At 48.5% G+C, this 14858-nt stretch overlaps 1 protein-coding gene across 1 annotated transcript in view; it reads right to left on the reverse strand.

The window, feature by feature from the left end:
- Window positions 1-14858, reverse strand: part of DSTYK (dual serine/threonine and tyrosine protein kinase) — a 307229-nt gene that overhangs the window by 25642 nt on the left and 266729 nt on the right. Inside the window, exons 8-10 of the mRNA XM_069633139.1 lie at window positions 2169-2325; window positions 1520-1655; window positions 1147-1260 (exon numbers count right to left, since the gene is read on the reverse strand). Of these exons, the coding sequence (XP_069489240.1) occupies window positions 1147-1260; window positions 1520-1655; window positions 2169-2325 (407 nt within the window). The remainder of the gene's footprint in view (window positions 1-1146; window positions 1261-1519; window positions 1656-2168; window positions 2326-14858) is intronic.

A 14858-nucleotide genomic window follows, 5' to 3' on the forward strand; every position in this document is an offset into this window, starting at 1 on the left:
TCGGCCTCCAGCTTGCTGCTTAGAAAAGCACTTGACAGAGTTGGAGCCGGAAGAACGGAAAGACCTGAAGGGAGATTTGGTGAGAGCAGATTGTAGATAGAGTGGTCATTGGCCCCAGACAGCCTTCTGGATGATGCAAAGGTATTTGAAGAAATATTTGCAGCAACTGGGAGACAGATTTTAGGGCTGGAGAGATACGTTCCCTGGGTTTGAGGCCAAGGATAAGTCTTGCAGCCATATTTGGATAAGCTGGAGGGGGCAGAGAGAGGAAGAGGGTAGATTGAGGAAGAGGCTGTTGAAGTAGTCCAGCCTAGAGTGTACCAGGGCTCTAGACACATTGAGCTTCTTGGAAACGGTGAGGAAAGGAAGGATACCTATGAGGAGGTGGAGTTGGAAATTGCCCTTCTTGGCAAGGTCCATGATGTGTGGGAGGAAAGAAAGAGGGGAGTCTAAGATGACTGAAGTTTCTGGCTTCAGTAGAAGGGAGGTGGGGAGCCCATAGAGGGAGACGGGAGGACGGTGGGAGCAGGAATCCCGATAGGAAGGATCTCAGTCTTGCTTGAGGCCGAGGTCATTCGACACACACCAGGACTGGATAGCAGATTCAGTCGGGAATGGTAGAGGAGGTAGCAAGAAGGTCAGAGGGAAGTTTGAAGAGTTGGATGTCATCTGAATAACACTGGAAGTGGGGGGAGAAAGTAGAAAACAGGTGAGCAAGTGGTACAAGATAGACGTTAAAGAGACTGGCTGGACGCCCTGGGGGATGCCACAGGTAGAGATAGAAGTGGGAGAGGAGACAGAGCCCAAGATCAACTGGGAGGGATGTCCAATGAGGAAGGCTGTCAGCCAGTCCAGTGCCCGCTCAGAGATAGCAAGGGTATCAAGGAGTCTTTATGAGGGAGTGGTTAACTGTCAAATACAGAGGCAAGATCGATTAGAATGACAACAGCAGGAGAGTTGAAGTCCAGAGATGCCACCAATTCATCTATAACTTATTATAAGAAATGAAAAGCATTGCTAAAGAAAAAAGAAAAAACAAAAAGACTTAAAAAAGATAATACCAAGATAGATCGTTTTTTGGCATCTTAACCTTTTAATTCACTTTCAGCGCAAGTAATTCGGCATATTTTTTAGAAACCATCTTACCAGTACGTTCTTGAGTTTAATGTCCCTGTGGACTAGCCCACAGCTATGAAGGAACCGGATTCCTTCCACTACATCTAGTGCAATTTGCAGCCGTGTCTCCAGACAAAGATCAGCCTGCCAAGGGAAAGCAAGAAATAACAGCAGGGTTCATCCACTGGGGTACACCACCAGGGAAATTTAAACAAGAGCAATGCTTCCACCTTATATCCTCCACTACATCCCTGCTCCTGGACCTAAACCCAAAAACAATTCACTCTAAAGATTAAAGTAACAATTACTAAAAGAAAGAACACACCCACACAAGTGAAACGTGGGCACCACATGAAGCATAGGTTTGGCATCCAAACTAAGTAAAACTGGCTAATGACCTTACCTTCAACCCTGCATAGAGGTCACGGTGCAGCCGCTCCATGATCAGCAGCACAGCAATGCTGGACCCTCCCCCTCCGTAGTCATAATCGATCACAGATCCATGCAGATCCACCAGCCTCTCGTGCTTCGGCAAAGACCTGCATAAATTAAGGGGAGCGGGGGGTTGTTAAATGCAAAACTCCAGTTCACTACACATTATGGCCTGGTCCGCTACATTTGAGAATCCAGTCATATGGCCTCAAACCAACCCTCAACACCAGTGCACATTAACCCAACCAGTTGAAGGCCTCCAGGCAAGTCATTTACTATAGGATACAGGCTGTTACTTCACGATCATGGGATTCATACTGCAGCACAACACTGGACCTTCAAACAAGGTCACCTGAACCTCACAGACCGCACCTGTGCTAGTGGAGGACATGTCAGCACTGCAAAACACTAAACCCTGCCTCTCATACGCATCCACCCGATAGTGTTATTCAGAAAAAGCTTAATTTACAGACCCCCAATAATCAGATACTCAACTCCACAATGAACGAGGAACCACAGGTGTGCAATTGGACCCATACTCGGATGACAGATTTCTAGTTCAGTCTGCTGCAGGTTCGTACAAATGCAGGCAGTAGAGAAGCAGGTCACAACAGGCTCACCTCATGTAGTGAAACTCCAGTGCCAGGTCATTCCAGTGTTTGTCATCGGGTGGAACAACAGACTTTAGAGCACAAGGATAGTGATTGGCCCAGCTTTCGCAGAGGTACACCACCCCGTACTGCCCTCGGCCCAGCTCACGACCCAGCTTTGGCTTTTCTGAAAAAGGAGCAAAGGCGGTATTCTTAGTACAGATAGTCTTCTGAAAAATCTCTAGCCAATTACCCACTGAAAACCACCATGCTGCTGTGAAGGGAAGTACAAACTGCACTACTCTCATAAGTAGTCACTGCATATATACAAGGGTCAGTCATCAGGCGCAGGTAACTATTTCACACTGGAATAAAAATGTCCGACTATGGGGAGCGGCTTAATGATAATGTGCTTGAAACAATAAGTGTCCTCAGCAAAGCTTCAAGTGATTAGTGGTAGGGTTGTATAGCGGTGCAGGGGGGAGGGGTGGTTCTACTATGAGTGCAGTCAATACAACTTTTAGGCCCCCCAAAAAAGCAGCTTTTATGGGAGGTGGAGGGTATTTTTGGAGATACCAAATCGTTTTTACTCAGTGTACTGACGTCACTAATGTACTCTTGAGGAGCCAGGAATAAGACTAACACAGGAGACATTGAGGCTACAAACATTTATTAAAACAATGGGAACTGGATATAACACTAGGCTTTTATGAAAGGTTCTTCATTGTGTCAACTTTGCACTGCAATGTTGAAGTGCAGCGCAGTTGTCAGTAACTGTAAAACATGTATTTATTGCTTGTAAAATGGGATTTATAGGGTAGCTCAAGGGTTGATCTGGCATACTCTTCTGCCAGGAAGAAGTTACACAAATACAGTCTCCATTAAATGGGATTTGAATGTCCTATTCATAACTTGATTGGCAAATACTTTTGCTTGTTTAATGATTTTAACCTTGCTTTCTCGTTGAGTTTTTATAAAGCGGCACAGCCTAGAAGACCATCCGGCATCCCATTTGTATACTTTGGGTTCTTCAGTAGTCTCTGGCTGCCCCTCACTTCCGTTACCTTCTCTTTGTATTATTTCTAGGTCACGGCATCCGAACGCCGGTAACCCTTTTGCTTTCACTAGGCTTACAGGCTGCCATTGGAGTTTCTTCCCTTCATTCCAGTGCACTGCGCTAGCTCTCTGCGTGCCCCAGTCAAGCGCAGTCCCCTGCCTCTTTCCCTGGTTCCCACTTCACTGCCCTTTTTTCACGGCGAATAGCCGGCATCTGTTTTTTTGCTTTTCTGGAGTCAGATTAGCGTTCCCACCGACTGCGGTGGCGAGCCTTCCCTCAATTTGGTGCTCAGCTTAGTTACTGACTGGCCAGCAGACTGGCATCTGCAGCTCCTTCCTCTAGTCTTCATCAGCTGTGGCAGAGTTGTATTTAAACTTCACAGCACGGTCAGTCCTTTTCCAACTAGATCGTTGCATTGGATACCTGGTCCAAGTAATCATTACTGCTCTGTTAATTTTCTTTGTGTCAGCGGCTACGCAACTTCCTCTTGAATGGTATTGAGGAAGTGGATACTGCGCTTAATTAAGAATGATCCTCAGCTCCTGCCATTGCCTCTTCCTCATCCCAAAAGTCAGTATTTATGGGCCCCCCCCAAGGGGTTTGGAGGGTGGGGGAACCAAAGTGGATCTAAGAGGTTGGAGGAGTATGACAATATGCCATTAAGGTATGGGGGATAGAGGAAACATCCATGGAAGGGACTATGGGGCATGTGATTTTCCCCAATGATGTCATCTCCCTGAGGATTTACCTACTCCGAGGTAGCCCTCCCTCATAGCTGCCCCAGGCCCGGTAGCTGCTGCTGGCCACATGGGGTGAGGCCAACACAGGGAAAGGAGTGATGACATTAGCTTCATCACAACTCCCATTACATCAATGTAGTTTATCTTGCTACTACTGATGGGAAATTATATAGCACAAAATAGTTAAAAAAACATTTTTTATTGGATATTTGTAAGGCACCTATACAAGAAATGGTGTTTCAAAGTGCCACAAAACAGAAAAAGGAGGGTGAACAAGGGAGAAACATACAGTAACGGTCCTACTAGGCCCTGTGACATTCAGATTGTGCAAGTGCAGAAAAGGTGTGGGTGGGGGGGGCCTCAAGGTCTGTGCAAATAAAAGCGAAGGGCTAGGTTGGGCAGGGGGGAAAACATGGTAAAGAGGAGCAGGTGCAAGTGCTAGGGAAGGCCAGGAAGGAAAGTGCCAGGGAATGCAGTGGTACGGGTCCACATAAGTGCAAGGAAGGGGGGGTTGGTGCTGGGAAGGGGGGTGGTCGTGGCTGGAGCCCTGTAGAACTCCTAGGGAATCAGGGAATCGGGCATCCAGTCACTGTGGCAGAGGGAGGTGTCAGCAGGGGAGAGGGAAGGAAGAAGAGGAGAGGATCTTGAACAGGAGACCCAGCTCAAGCCTGATGGGCACGGAGAGTTCCAGAGGGAGGCTCCTGCGGAAGAGAGACCCACCCCCCCCACTCTTTGCTTAAATAAGCATCTGACCTCCACAGAGTTCGAGCTAGCAGACCAAATTACTCTAGCAGAGAGGTATTTTGGGGAGAGTTGGTTGTAGCATGTACCTAGACCCCAGACAGCCTTTTGAATGATGCAGGGGGTCTTAAATTTGATCCTAGCAGCAACCGAAGCCAGTAGAGAAATTTTAGGGCTGGAGAGATGCAGTCCTTGGGTTTGAGGCCAAGGGTAAGTCTTGCATTTCTGTTCTGGATTAGTTGAAGGGGGTGAAGGGAGGATAAAGGAAGATTGAGGAAGAGGCTGTGGTGGTAGTCAATACTAGAAAGGACCAGAGCTCTGGAGACATCGAGTTTCCGGGAGAAGGCGAGGAAAGGGAGAATGCCTCAGAGGAGAATTACGTTGAAGTAAATAAGGCCATTGACCAAAGATGTTCTGGACTGTCTTCCAAAGTTGGCACTGGAACTATGTACAGTGAGCAATATTTACAGAAAGCATGAGATTTGGCCCCACATAGACCCTTTGCTAACCATCTCCACGGTGTCTGCCTTTAACATGCACCCAGCAGGCTGGCCACCCACTAGTTCTCGCTGTAAAAGGCATGTACTAGAGTTGGTAATATCCCCACATCGCACAAGAACATCCATATTGATATAGAAGCCTTCATTGTTTTTGCCCACAGCCAGTGCCTACAGATAGTGGGAAAAAAGCAATGGGTGCAGCATTTTCTTGGCTATTTTCATATGAACTACGAGCACTTGCCATGTCCTACAGTATGGTGATTTAAAATCTGATTCCAACAGAACTCTTTCCAATGAAAATTGAAGAGTGGCCTATACAGGAGGATCACTTTTTACGGAAGATCAAGTGTTTTTGACACAGTCCGAAGCCAGCCAACTCTGCATGCAGACTTCACCGCCACCAGAAGAGCAGTTTTCCCAAGTTACTTTTTGTAGGCCTGCCATAGACACAGGCTCCAATGGCTTGTTAAGCAATGCCAAGAAACTTCCAGGAAGAGCATGGTGGAGGATCTTTTTAAAGATTTCATTGGTTGAAGTATATCAAAACAAATATGTGCTAATGTAAAGAGAAGATCAGCTAAAACGCCAAATCAAATGTATAGCTGCAATAATCTATGAAGATACTAGATTTTTACTAACACTTTCAGGATCCCCAAATCTAAAACTCACTATTGACCACCAGGGGTTGGAGAGATGTGGTAGCTTCTATGTGACGCTCCGTCGCCACCAGAAGTAAAAGGCCCCTGAACCCTCACCCCTACAAGGCCCCACTTGGAACACCTGGTGCCTCCCCCACACCCATCCTGGCTCAGGAATTCTCTCATGCTTAGCTATACCTGCTCTTCCTACAGGAATCACATTGGGTGAGGGGAAGGAGTCAACCCTCCATGGGGTGGGATAGTGGGGGGGTCCATGAGGCCTCCCCTACCCCGAGTCCAGGGTGGCAATAGTCATGTCCAACACACTGGGGTTTATACATTAAAGGACCCGGAGGGCCGCTACCTGTTTATTGGAGGCGATATCTAGGGAACCCTGTTAACGTTAGGAGTGATCTACTGCCCGAACAAAGGTCAGATGCCCTTCTGGTAGATCGCCCGGGATAAGCTGCAACTCTGTGAGGCACTCAGTGTGAGGGGATTTCAATATTGTCTTGGACCCCTCCAAGTTAGGAAGCGGGTGGCTGCACAGACACCCCCCACTAGATGAAGTCACATGAAATGTTCATATTCTCAACTCAGACTTTGGTTGGGTACATTCCACGATCCCCCTGCCCATGTCGTCCCCCTTCACATACTAAGAGTTCATAAATCCTTCTCAAGGATCCATTTCATCCTAGTTGAAATAGATTTAACTGGATACATGGGGGAGTCCCGAGTGGACACGGTCCCGTGTCAACACTGGGAGGGGACTGGGGATTTCGGCGAAGAGGGAGATGGAAGTGTAATGACTCCCTCCGGTAAGATAAGGGGATAGCACGTACAGTGCTCAATAGATAATTAGAAATCTTCCAAATATTCTATACTAAATGACAACGGGGAGGTGGGCCCCCACACCCTATGGGATGCCTTGAAGGCCACGATCCGTGCTGTTTTAATTCGGATAGGGTCCAAAAGGAGGGTAAGAAACAGGACTTCCTTAGGGGGAAGATCACTGAGCTCCATCCTAGACGAGCCTCGGGAGGTTCCATCACCCTAGACCAGACAAACACTAGAGAATTATAAAGCTCAACTAAAAGACCTGTTGCTGAGCAAGACTGAAAATTAGTGGTTTCCAAAACAAAAATCAGGATAAGGGTGACAAAGCAGACAAATTATTAGCCTGGAAATTGAGGGAATCCCAGAAAAGTAAGAGGCTAGAGCCGTGAGAACTGACGAGGGACAATGCAATATGACACCGCAAGTATAAGGACAGCCTTTAAACGAAATTATGAACTGTTATACAAGTCGGAATTTGACAGATGAATCCTTACTCAGGATTTCCTGGCTCAACTTCCCATACTGGGACTAGCCAGAGATTCCGCTTCTGCGCTGGAAGCCCCAGTGACAGAGGAGAAAGTAATCTAGGCAATCAAGGCAATGAAAGAGTGGGGGGTGAGCGGGGGGGGGGGATGCCATAGGAAGACTGGTTCTCTGAATTTTTTTAAGACGTACTGATCCACCCTGGCCCCACACTTGGTGAGAGTTGTCAAAGCAGTTCTGGAAGGAGGGATCCTCCAAGACAATGATGGCAGCCATTATGGTGGTACTCCCAAAAGAGGATAAAGACCAGAATGCTCATCATACCGACCAATCTCCCTACTTAATATGGATGTGAACATCCTGGTGAAAGTGTTGGGTAAAAGGCTGGAGCATGTCATACCAACCCTGGTCCATGGTGACAAGGTCTGCTCCATTAGAGGGTGCCATGGATCAGACAACACTGGGAAGCCTATCAATTTGATGCACTATGCGCGAGAGAACGACCTTGATGCGTGCCTCCTCTCGCTCTACTCGGAGAAGGCCTTCGATAGGGTGGAGTGGAGGTACAAGACTATCTGAGAACAAAATTGAAATGGGGAGAGGGGCAGGGGGCGGGGACATCCGAAAATGGGTGAGGGCTCTATACAGGGTGCCATGTGCATGGGTCCAGCTTTAACAAGGAACTGACAACTCCCTTCCAGCTGACTAGAGGTACAAGACAGGGGTGCCCTTTGTCCCCCTTATTGTAGGCGCTCACGATGAAACCTTAGCAATAAGGAAATCCCCAGAGAATAAAGGGAATTCAGAGATGGGAAGTGAGTTGAAGTATTTGTGGATGACATACTGGGATACCTAGTAGATGCTCCCTTCGATACCGGTCATTCTCCCTTATCGAAACCTTTGGGGCCTTCTCGGGCCTACGCAAGTCTAAATTGGTACGGATGCCACTCTGCTCAATCAACCCATGCCAAGACCAAAGGAGCAAAGTGTTAGGGGTAAGAGTGGAACAATTAGCCATCACATACCTGGGGGTACAACTCGCCAGAAACCTATCAACATTCACAGCAGTTAACTTCTGGTGACCATAAAAGCCGAGGGCACTAGGAACTATGAAGCAGTGGCTGAAGTACTGGGGGCAGAAGGATTACTATATTCGAATATCTATAACTGAAGGGAATCGGACCACAGATGGGGTGAAAAATGGAGACGCCTGCTCACACCATTTGAGAAAGGACTTAACACCTCGCAAACGAGGAGAGGGTTTGTGTCTAAACTTTACAAGGTCTTGACCACAAGTGATAAGACGAGTAGGCAGGGTTCTAAAAAATATTGGAACAAGCTAGCTGGTGAGGAAATCAGGAAGCGGCTTGGGGGAAGAGATCTAAAGACAATGCATTACTTACTGTAAAATCATTTGATGGTTGTATCTGCTTAGATTTACATGCTGTGCATAGTCCGACATCTAGTGGTCACTGAAGTATTGCATTTTGTTTTTCGTAGTCGAAAAGGGGACGTCGACAAGGCATGTCTGTAACACTATCCCTATAGTGACGCGCAGTGTACCCATAATCCCTCACGCATCAAGGTCCCTCTGTTTGTATTTTTACTGCCCTGAGCGAGCCTTATAGACGTGAGTGAGTACAGAAAAGAGATAAAATTATGTCTATGTTCCTTCCATCCGAGCGGGAGGAACGGTGGGCGCATGTGAATCTAAGCAGATACAACCATCAGAAATGCTTTTACGTTAAGTAATGCATTGTCTTCTGATGTTTGTTGATCTGCTTAGAATCACATGCTGTGCATAGACTAGCCAGCAGTACCCGGAGTTGGAGGTGGGTTGTGAGAAGGAACAGTAGAGAAAAGGTGTCTTAATACGGCTTGTCCCACCTGTGAATCAGATCTAGAGTGGGCATCTAGACAGTAGTGTTTTGTAAAGGTGTGTACAACACTCCAGGTTGCCGCTTTGCAAATGGACTCCAGAGGGACATTTGCAATGAATGCTATGGAAGCCCCAGTGCCTCGAGTAGAGTTGCTCTTGGCTTGAAGGGTAGTTCTCTCTTAGCAAGAGAGAAACAGAGGGTGATGCATTGTACGATCCATCTAGATATAGTGGATTTTGAAACTGCATCTGCCTCTCTTCTTGCTGCCACCGAGACAAAGAACTGATTAGTCTTTCTCAGTGGTCTAGTTCTTTCCATATAAAACATAAGAGCCCTGCGCACATCCAGTGTATGCAGGCTTTTTTCTCCCAAGATTGAAGGGTTTTGAAAGAACGTTGGTAGTTCTATAGATTAGTTCACAAGGAACTTAGAAATGAATTTAGGTGCAAACCTAGGGTGTGTGCGTAGAACCACCTTATCTTTGCTAACTGTTACAAAGGGGTCTAGAATAGAGAGCGCTTGTAGTTCACTTACTCTCCTGATGGAGGTGATAGCTATTAGAAAAGCAGTTTTAAGGGTGAGGTCCTTAAGCGTTGCTTTGTGCATGGGTTCAAAGGGTGAGCCCATGAGCCTGGTTAGTACCACATTTAAGTCCCATCCGGGAGCTGGGTTAGCTATGGGAGGGTGTATTCTTTTAACTCCGTCCATGAGGGCCTTAATAACTGGGACTTTCCACCATAACACTTTAAGTTGAGAAGTGGTGTATGCGGAAAGTGCAGCCAAATGAACCTTAATAGAATTAAGCACTAATCCTGAGTCTAGTAGGTGAGTCAGGTAGAGCACAATTTGTGTGGGAGAGCAGTCAACCGGGCTGATGCTCTTATTTCTACACCATATGACGAATCTCTTCCACTTGCTAGAGTAACAGTGACGAGTGTTAGGCTTTCTAGCTTCCTTGAGAATGTCTGTGCATCTCTGCGGGAGCTGTAAATGACCAAATTCTATGATCTCAGGAGCCATGCTGCTAAGTTCATTGTCTGTGGGGATGGGTGTAGTGTCTTGCCCTTGCCCTGCGACAGCATGTTGTACGGGCAGGGTAGTTTCACCGGTGGAGACAGACATCTCCATCAGGTGAGCGAACCATGGTTACCGAGCCCACATAGGGGCCTCTAGTATCATGGTGACTGGTTCCTGGTGCATCTTGTGCACTATCTTGTTGAGAAGGGGAGTCGGGGGGCGGGGGGGGAGCGTAAACAAATTTCCCTGACCATGGTATCGATGGACCGTTCCCCCCCCATGGATTGGTTATGGGGGTACCTAGAGGCGTAATCTTGGCATTGGGAGTTCTCCAGAGTTGCGAACAAATCTATTTCTGGGAATCCCCATTGTGTGAAGACGTCGAAGACGATGTCTTCTTGTAACCGCCATTCGTATTCTGCGGGTAGAGGGAAGTCTCTGCTGAGTTCGTCTGCTAGCAGATTGAGTTCCCCTGGTACATGTGACAACAGTAACATGTGTTTGAGAGCCCACTGACAGATGTTCTGGGACAGCTTGGACAGTCCAGGAGAGCGAGTGCCCCCTTGCTTGCTCAAGTAGTACATGGCTGTGGTGATGTCTGAGGACCGTCACTGTCTTCCCTTGCAGGTGTGCCTGAAAAGCCTTCAGTGCTTTGAAGACCGCTAACAGTTCCAGCAAGTTTGTGTTTGGATGCTACACTCGGAGTCCAAACTCCAGGTGCAGTCTGATGGGATAGGTGAGCCCCCCCCCATCCTGTGAGGGATGCGTCTGTTTTTAGAGTGGCCTCCACTGCGGGGGTGGCGAATGGTTTCCCTATGACAAGGTTTTCCTTCGATCACCACCGTAGCGAGAGAACCAAGGCCTGCGAGACCACCACTAGATCGTCCCATGGTCCGCTGGCCTGACACCACTGGCTGTTGAGCCACTCTTGGATTGGGCGCAGGCGCGCGTGAGGTACCAAATATATACATGACGCCATCATTCCCAGCAAACGCATTGCTTTGCGCACCGTCACCTCTCGACTGGCCACATATTGAGGGATCTGAAACAGCATATTTTGGACCCTCTCGTTGGAGGGGAAGACTAGGCCGTCCTTTGTTCGAATTAGAGCCCCTAGGAATTGTTTGATTAGGCTGGACTTCTTCCCGATGGAGAAGCCCAGTTGGAACAAAAGGTCTACAGTCTTTTGGGTATTTGAGAAGCATGTCTCGTAAGAATCCCCTGTTATGAGCCAATCGTCGAGGTAACGGTATACTGGGATGGACAACCTGCGCAGGTGGGCCGCTGCCACTTCCAGTACTTTTGTGAATACCCTCAGCGCTGATGCTATGCCAAAGGGTAGCACTCTGAACTGGTAGTGTTTGCCTTCTATCATGAACCTGAGGTATTTTCCGTGCGCTGGCAACATTAAAATATGAAAGTACGCATCTTTCATGTCCAGTGTTGTCATGTAATCCCCGTGCGATAACAGGGGATTACTTCCTGTAATGTCACCATACGAAATTTGAGGTTTTACAAATTTGTTCGCTGGGCGCAGATCTAGTACAGGGCACATGGTTAAATCCTTTTTGGGTACAAGGAAGTACACTGAATAAATACCTTCCGTTACCTGTGATAGAGGCACAACCTCTATAGCTCCTTTTTCTAGTAGCTGGTCCACTTCTTGAAGAAGGATGGCAAGGTGTGGTCACAGGTGTCATCCCCTTGGGGGTCTGTACGTCGGGGAGCGGTTGAATTCTATATAGTAGCCGTGGGCTATGGTTGATCGTACCCAGCGGTCTGATGTTATTCCCTCCCATGCTGGAAGAAAGGATGTTATCCGGCCCCCGGCCGGTGATGCATGGGCGGGGACCCGAATCTTCGGGTCATTTGGGGTTGGTGGCTTGGGAACCTCTAGGGGTGGAACCCGACCTCTTCCCTTGCCACTACGCTGTCCTCTCTGGGTGTATTGTCCACTGGTTCCTTGATTCGAGGACCAGTTGCCTGCAGAGTACTGTTGCTTTTGCTGATGTTGTCGTTGGCCTCGAAAAAAGCGTCTGTTTCCATAACCTCGCTTGTTGGAAGGCCTTGAAATCTGATTAGGGTCTTAATGGTGTCAAATTCCTTTTTTGCAGTCTCTAGTGCATCATCCACCGCCTTCCCAAAGAGGTTGGCATCCTCTATTGGTTTGTTAATGAGAGATGCTTGTGTTTCGGGTTTAAACCCCGAATTACGTAGCCAGACATGACGTTTGAGGAGGATTCCTTGGACTAGGGAACGGCCAGCCGTTTCTGCAGCACCTAGAGTATTCTTAATGATGCTCTGGTTGACTAAGGTTTCCTCAGTAACTGTGGCCAGAAGCCGAGTTTTTAGGGATTGAGGTACCTCCTCAATGTCTTTGCGTAGTCGGCTCCATTGGGCATCTGCATAACTAACCAGTAAGGAGTTGTTGTTAGAAATCCTAGTGGAAAAGGCTGCCGAGGCTGTAATCCTTTTACCTAGGGCATACAGCTTTTTACCTTCTTTATCTGGAGGTGCCTCGCTGGTTGATAGCGGGACCCCTGCTCTCTTGTATTAGTTACTACAAGGGAGTCCGGTACTGAGTGGCCCCTGATGTATAACCGGTCCGATGGAGAAGGACAACATTTTTCTATCCTTGGGTTGACCCCCCTCTGACCAATGCAGGTGTACAAAGCGAAGGAATGATTTGTCTCTTTACTGAGGCAAGGATGGGAATGGTTTGACTAACAGGGGGTTTCTCCTTGATAATTCTTTCAACAAAGTCTATGTCAGGAGAAATTTCCCCAGTCTCGATTTCGAAATGCGCTGCTGCTTTACGTAGTAGTGCATTAAAAAGGTAGGTTGATCGCCTATAGGTGACGTATTCCTGATTGGTCAGTCTTTGGCGGGGGGACAGGTTTAGGGCGTCGGGGTCTGTAGACGCTGATGGGTACTGCCAGGGCTGTAAAGCACCTTCTTCTGGGTCTTCTTCAAAACCCCCATCACCCATGTCTGGGTAATCCTCGAAACCTTCCTGGTCCATGTTTTGTTCTTGTTCGTTACCTAAGAACTCATCTTCATGAAAGTGGGATTCCTCTTCAGTGAGGTCATACAACTCTACATCCCCCTGTGGGGGGTTAAACAGCCTAGGGTATTTAACCCTAGGATCCTCCTGAGGCCCCTCTCGGTCTTTTGGGTGTGGGCAGGTATCGGGTAGATGTAAAATTCTCCATTTTGTCCATGCAAAATTGGAGTCTCTCTAAGGTCCCTTGTGGTAGCCCAGAGCGGTCTGAGGGGAAAAGGGAAGGCTTTCGGCCAGTAAACACTTTGACCTATCCCATAACGTCGAGGATAAGCTCCCATCGCCTTCTGAAAAGCTTTCTAGTAGGCTAGGAGTCCCTTTCGACGGAGGGGGAGGTTCCTACCTTCCTTCCGTCCGTCCGTCCCTTTCAGCGTTTCCCTGGCCTTGCGAGTGGTATTCAGCATCTTTCGCCGTCCGTCTCTGTCCATCGTTGGAAACAATACACGCCAGACTCTGGACGACTAAATGGTCTGTTGAGGGTTCCTCTGGCCTCGATGTTACAGGTGTCGCGTCCTCTACGCTGACGAGCGCTCGCTGGCGCGGCACGTCATCTGCCGGTTTGGTGATGGCGCCCTTATCTGGGGGTAGCCCAGTCGCTGGTCGCATCTGCAGTTGCGAGGGGGGCTTTGGACCCTTACGGTCCGTGGAGGCCGCCGGTAGGACCTGCGTCTCTGTTGGCGTTAGTGCTTTCTTCGTCTTCGACGAGGAAGAGCCATGGGCCGTGCGTCTGTCGCCGGGGTGTTCATCCCCCTAAGCAGGGCGTGAGCCGAGCTCGTCGGGGCCGGGGACAGACGAGGAGCGTGACCGCTCCCTAGAGGGGTGTACAACCTCCGATGCAGAGGTCGGGTTATCACTTTCCTCTCCACTTTTGGCGGCGGCGGGTGAGGAATTGGACCTGGACATGGCGTAGGCTTCCCACCTCTTGACCCTGCGGTCCTTTAAAGTCTTGGGCTTAAGAAGCTTACAGGCCAGGCCGCACAACTGTCTTCCTTGTGGTCGAGGGGCAAGCAACGGTTGCACCGTTTGTGCTAGTCTTTCCAGGTGAATTTGCCCTTGCAGCGCGGGCAAAACCTAAAGGGTGTCCTCTCCATAGCTGGTGGAACGGACAGACGTGATAACAACCCCGAAGGAAAAGGTGGGGAAAGAGAAAGGCATTCTTAAAGAGATAGCAAGAAATGTCCCACCACCCCACTCTCCCTACTGTTTGAGGCCGGCGAGGCCAGGCCACGTGTTCGGCGACGCCGAAGGGTCTACTCCGAAGGCACAGCCGTCGAAGATCTTGTCGGCGGAGAACAGCTTCGTCGAAGGAGGAATGTAACTTTAAATAACGACCAAAGGTTGAGTGAATATTTGCAAGGTCTCTCGAGGAGCTCCGCGTAAAGGCGACCAATATCTGGGCAGAAAAAAACAATCTGAGGGACCTCGACGCGTGAGGGATTGTGGGTACACTGCACGTCACTATAGGGATAGTGTTACAGACACGCCTTGTCGACGTCCCCTTTTTGACTACGAAAAACAAAATGCAATACTCTGCAGTGACCACTGGATGTTGGACTATGCACAGCATGTGATTCTAAGCAGATTAGCAAACATCAGAAATCGTGTTTCACAGGAACCTCTTCACAGCAGCCACAGAACATAACTTCCAAGTAATACAAGGGTGGCACAGAGACCCCCTGAAGATTTCCCAAATGTTTGCGGGGATCATCCCGGTGTGCCCAATGGGGTGTGGCTTGGTGGGCTCGAGAGAGCATATGTGGTGGCAC

The sequence above is a fragment of the Ambystoma mexicanum genome, chromosome 13 (assembly GCF_040938575.1).
Source record: "Ambystoma mexicanum isolate Mex_15411 chromosome 13, UKY_AmexF1_1, whole genome shotgun sequence".
NCBI classification, from domain to species: domain Eukaryota; kingdom Metazoa; phylum Chordata; class Amphibia; order Caudata; family Ambystomatidae; genus Ambystoma; species Ambystoma mexicanum.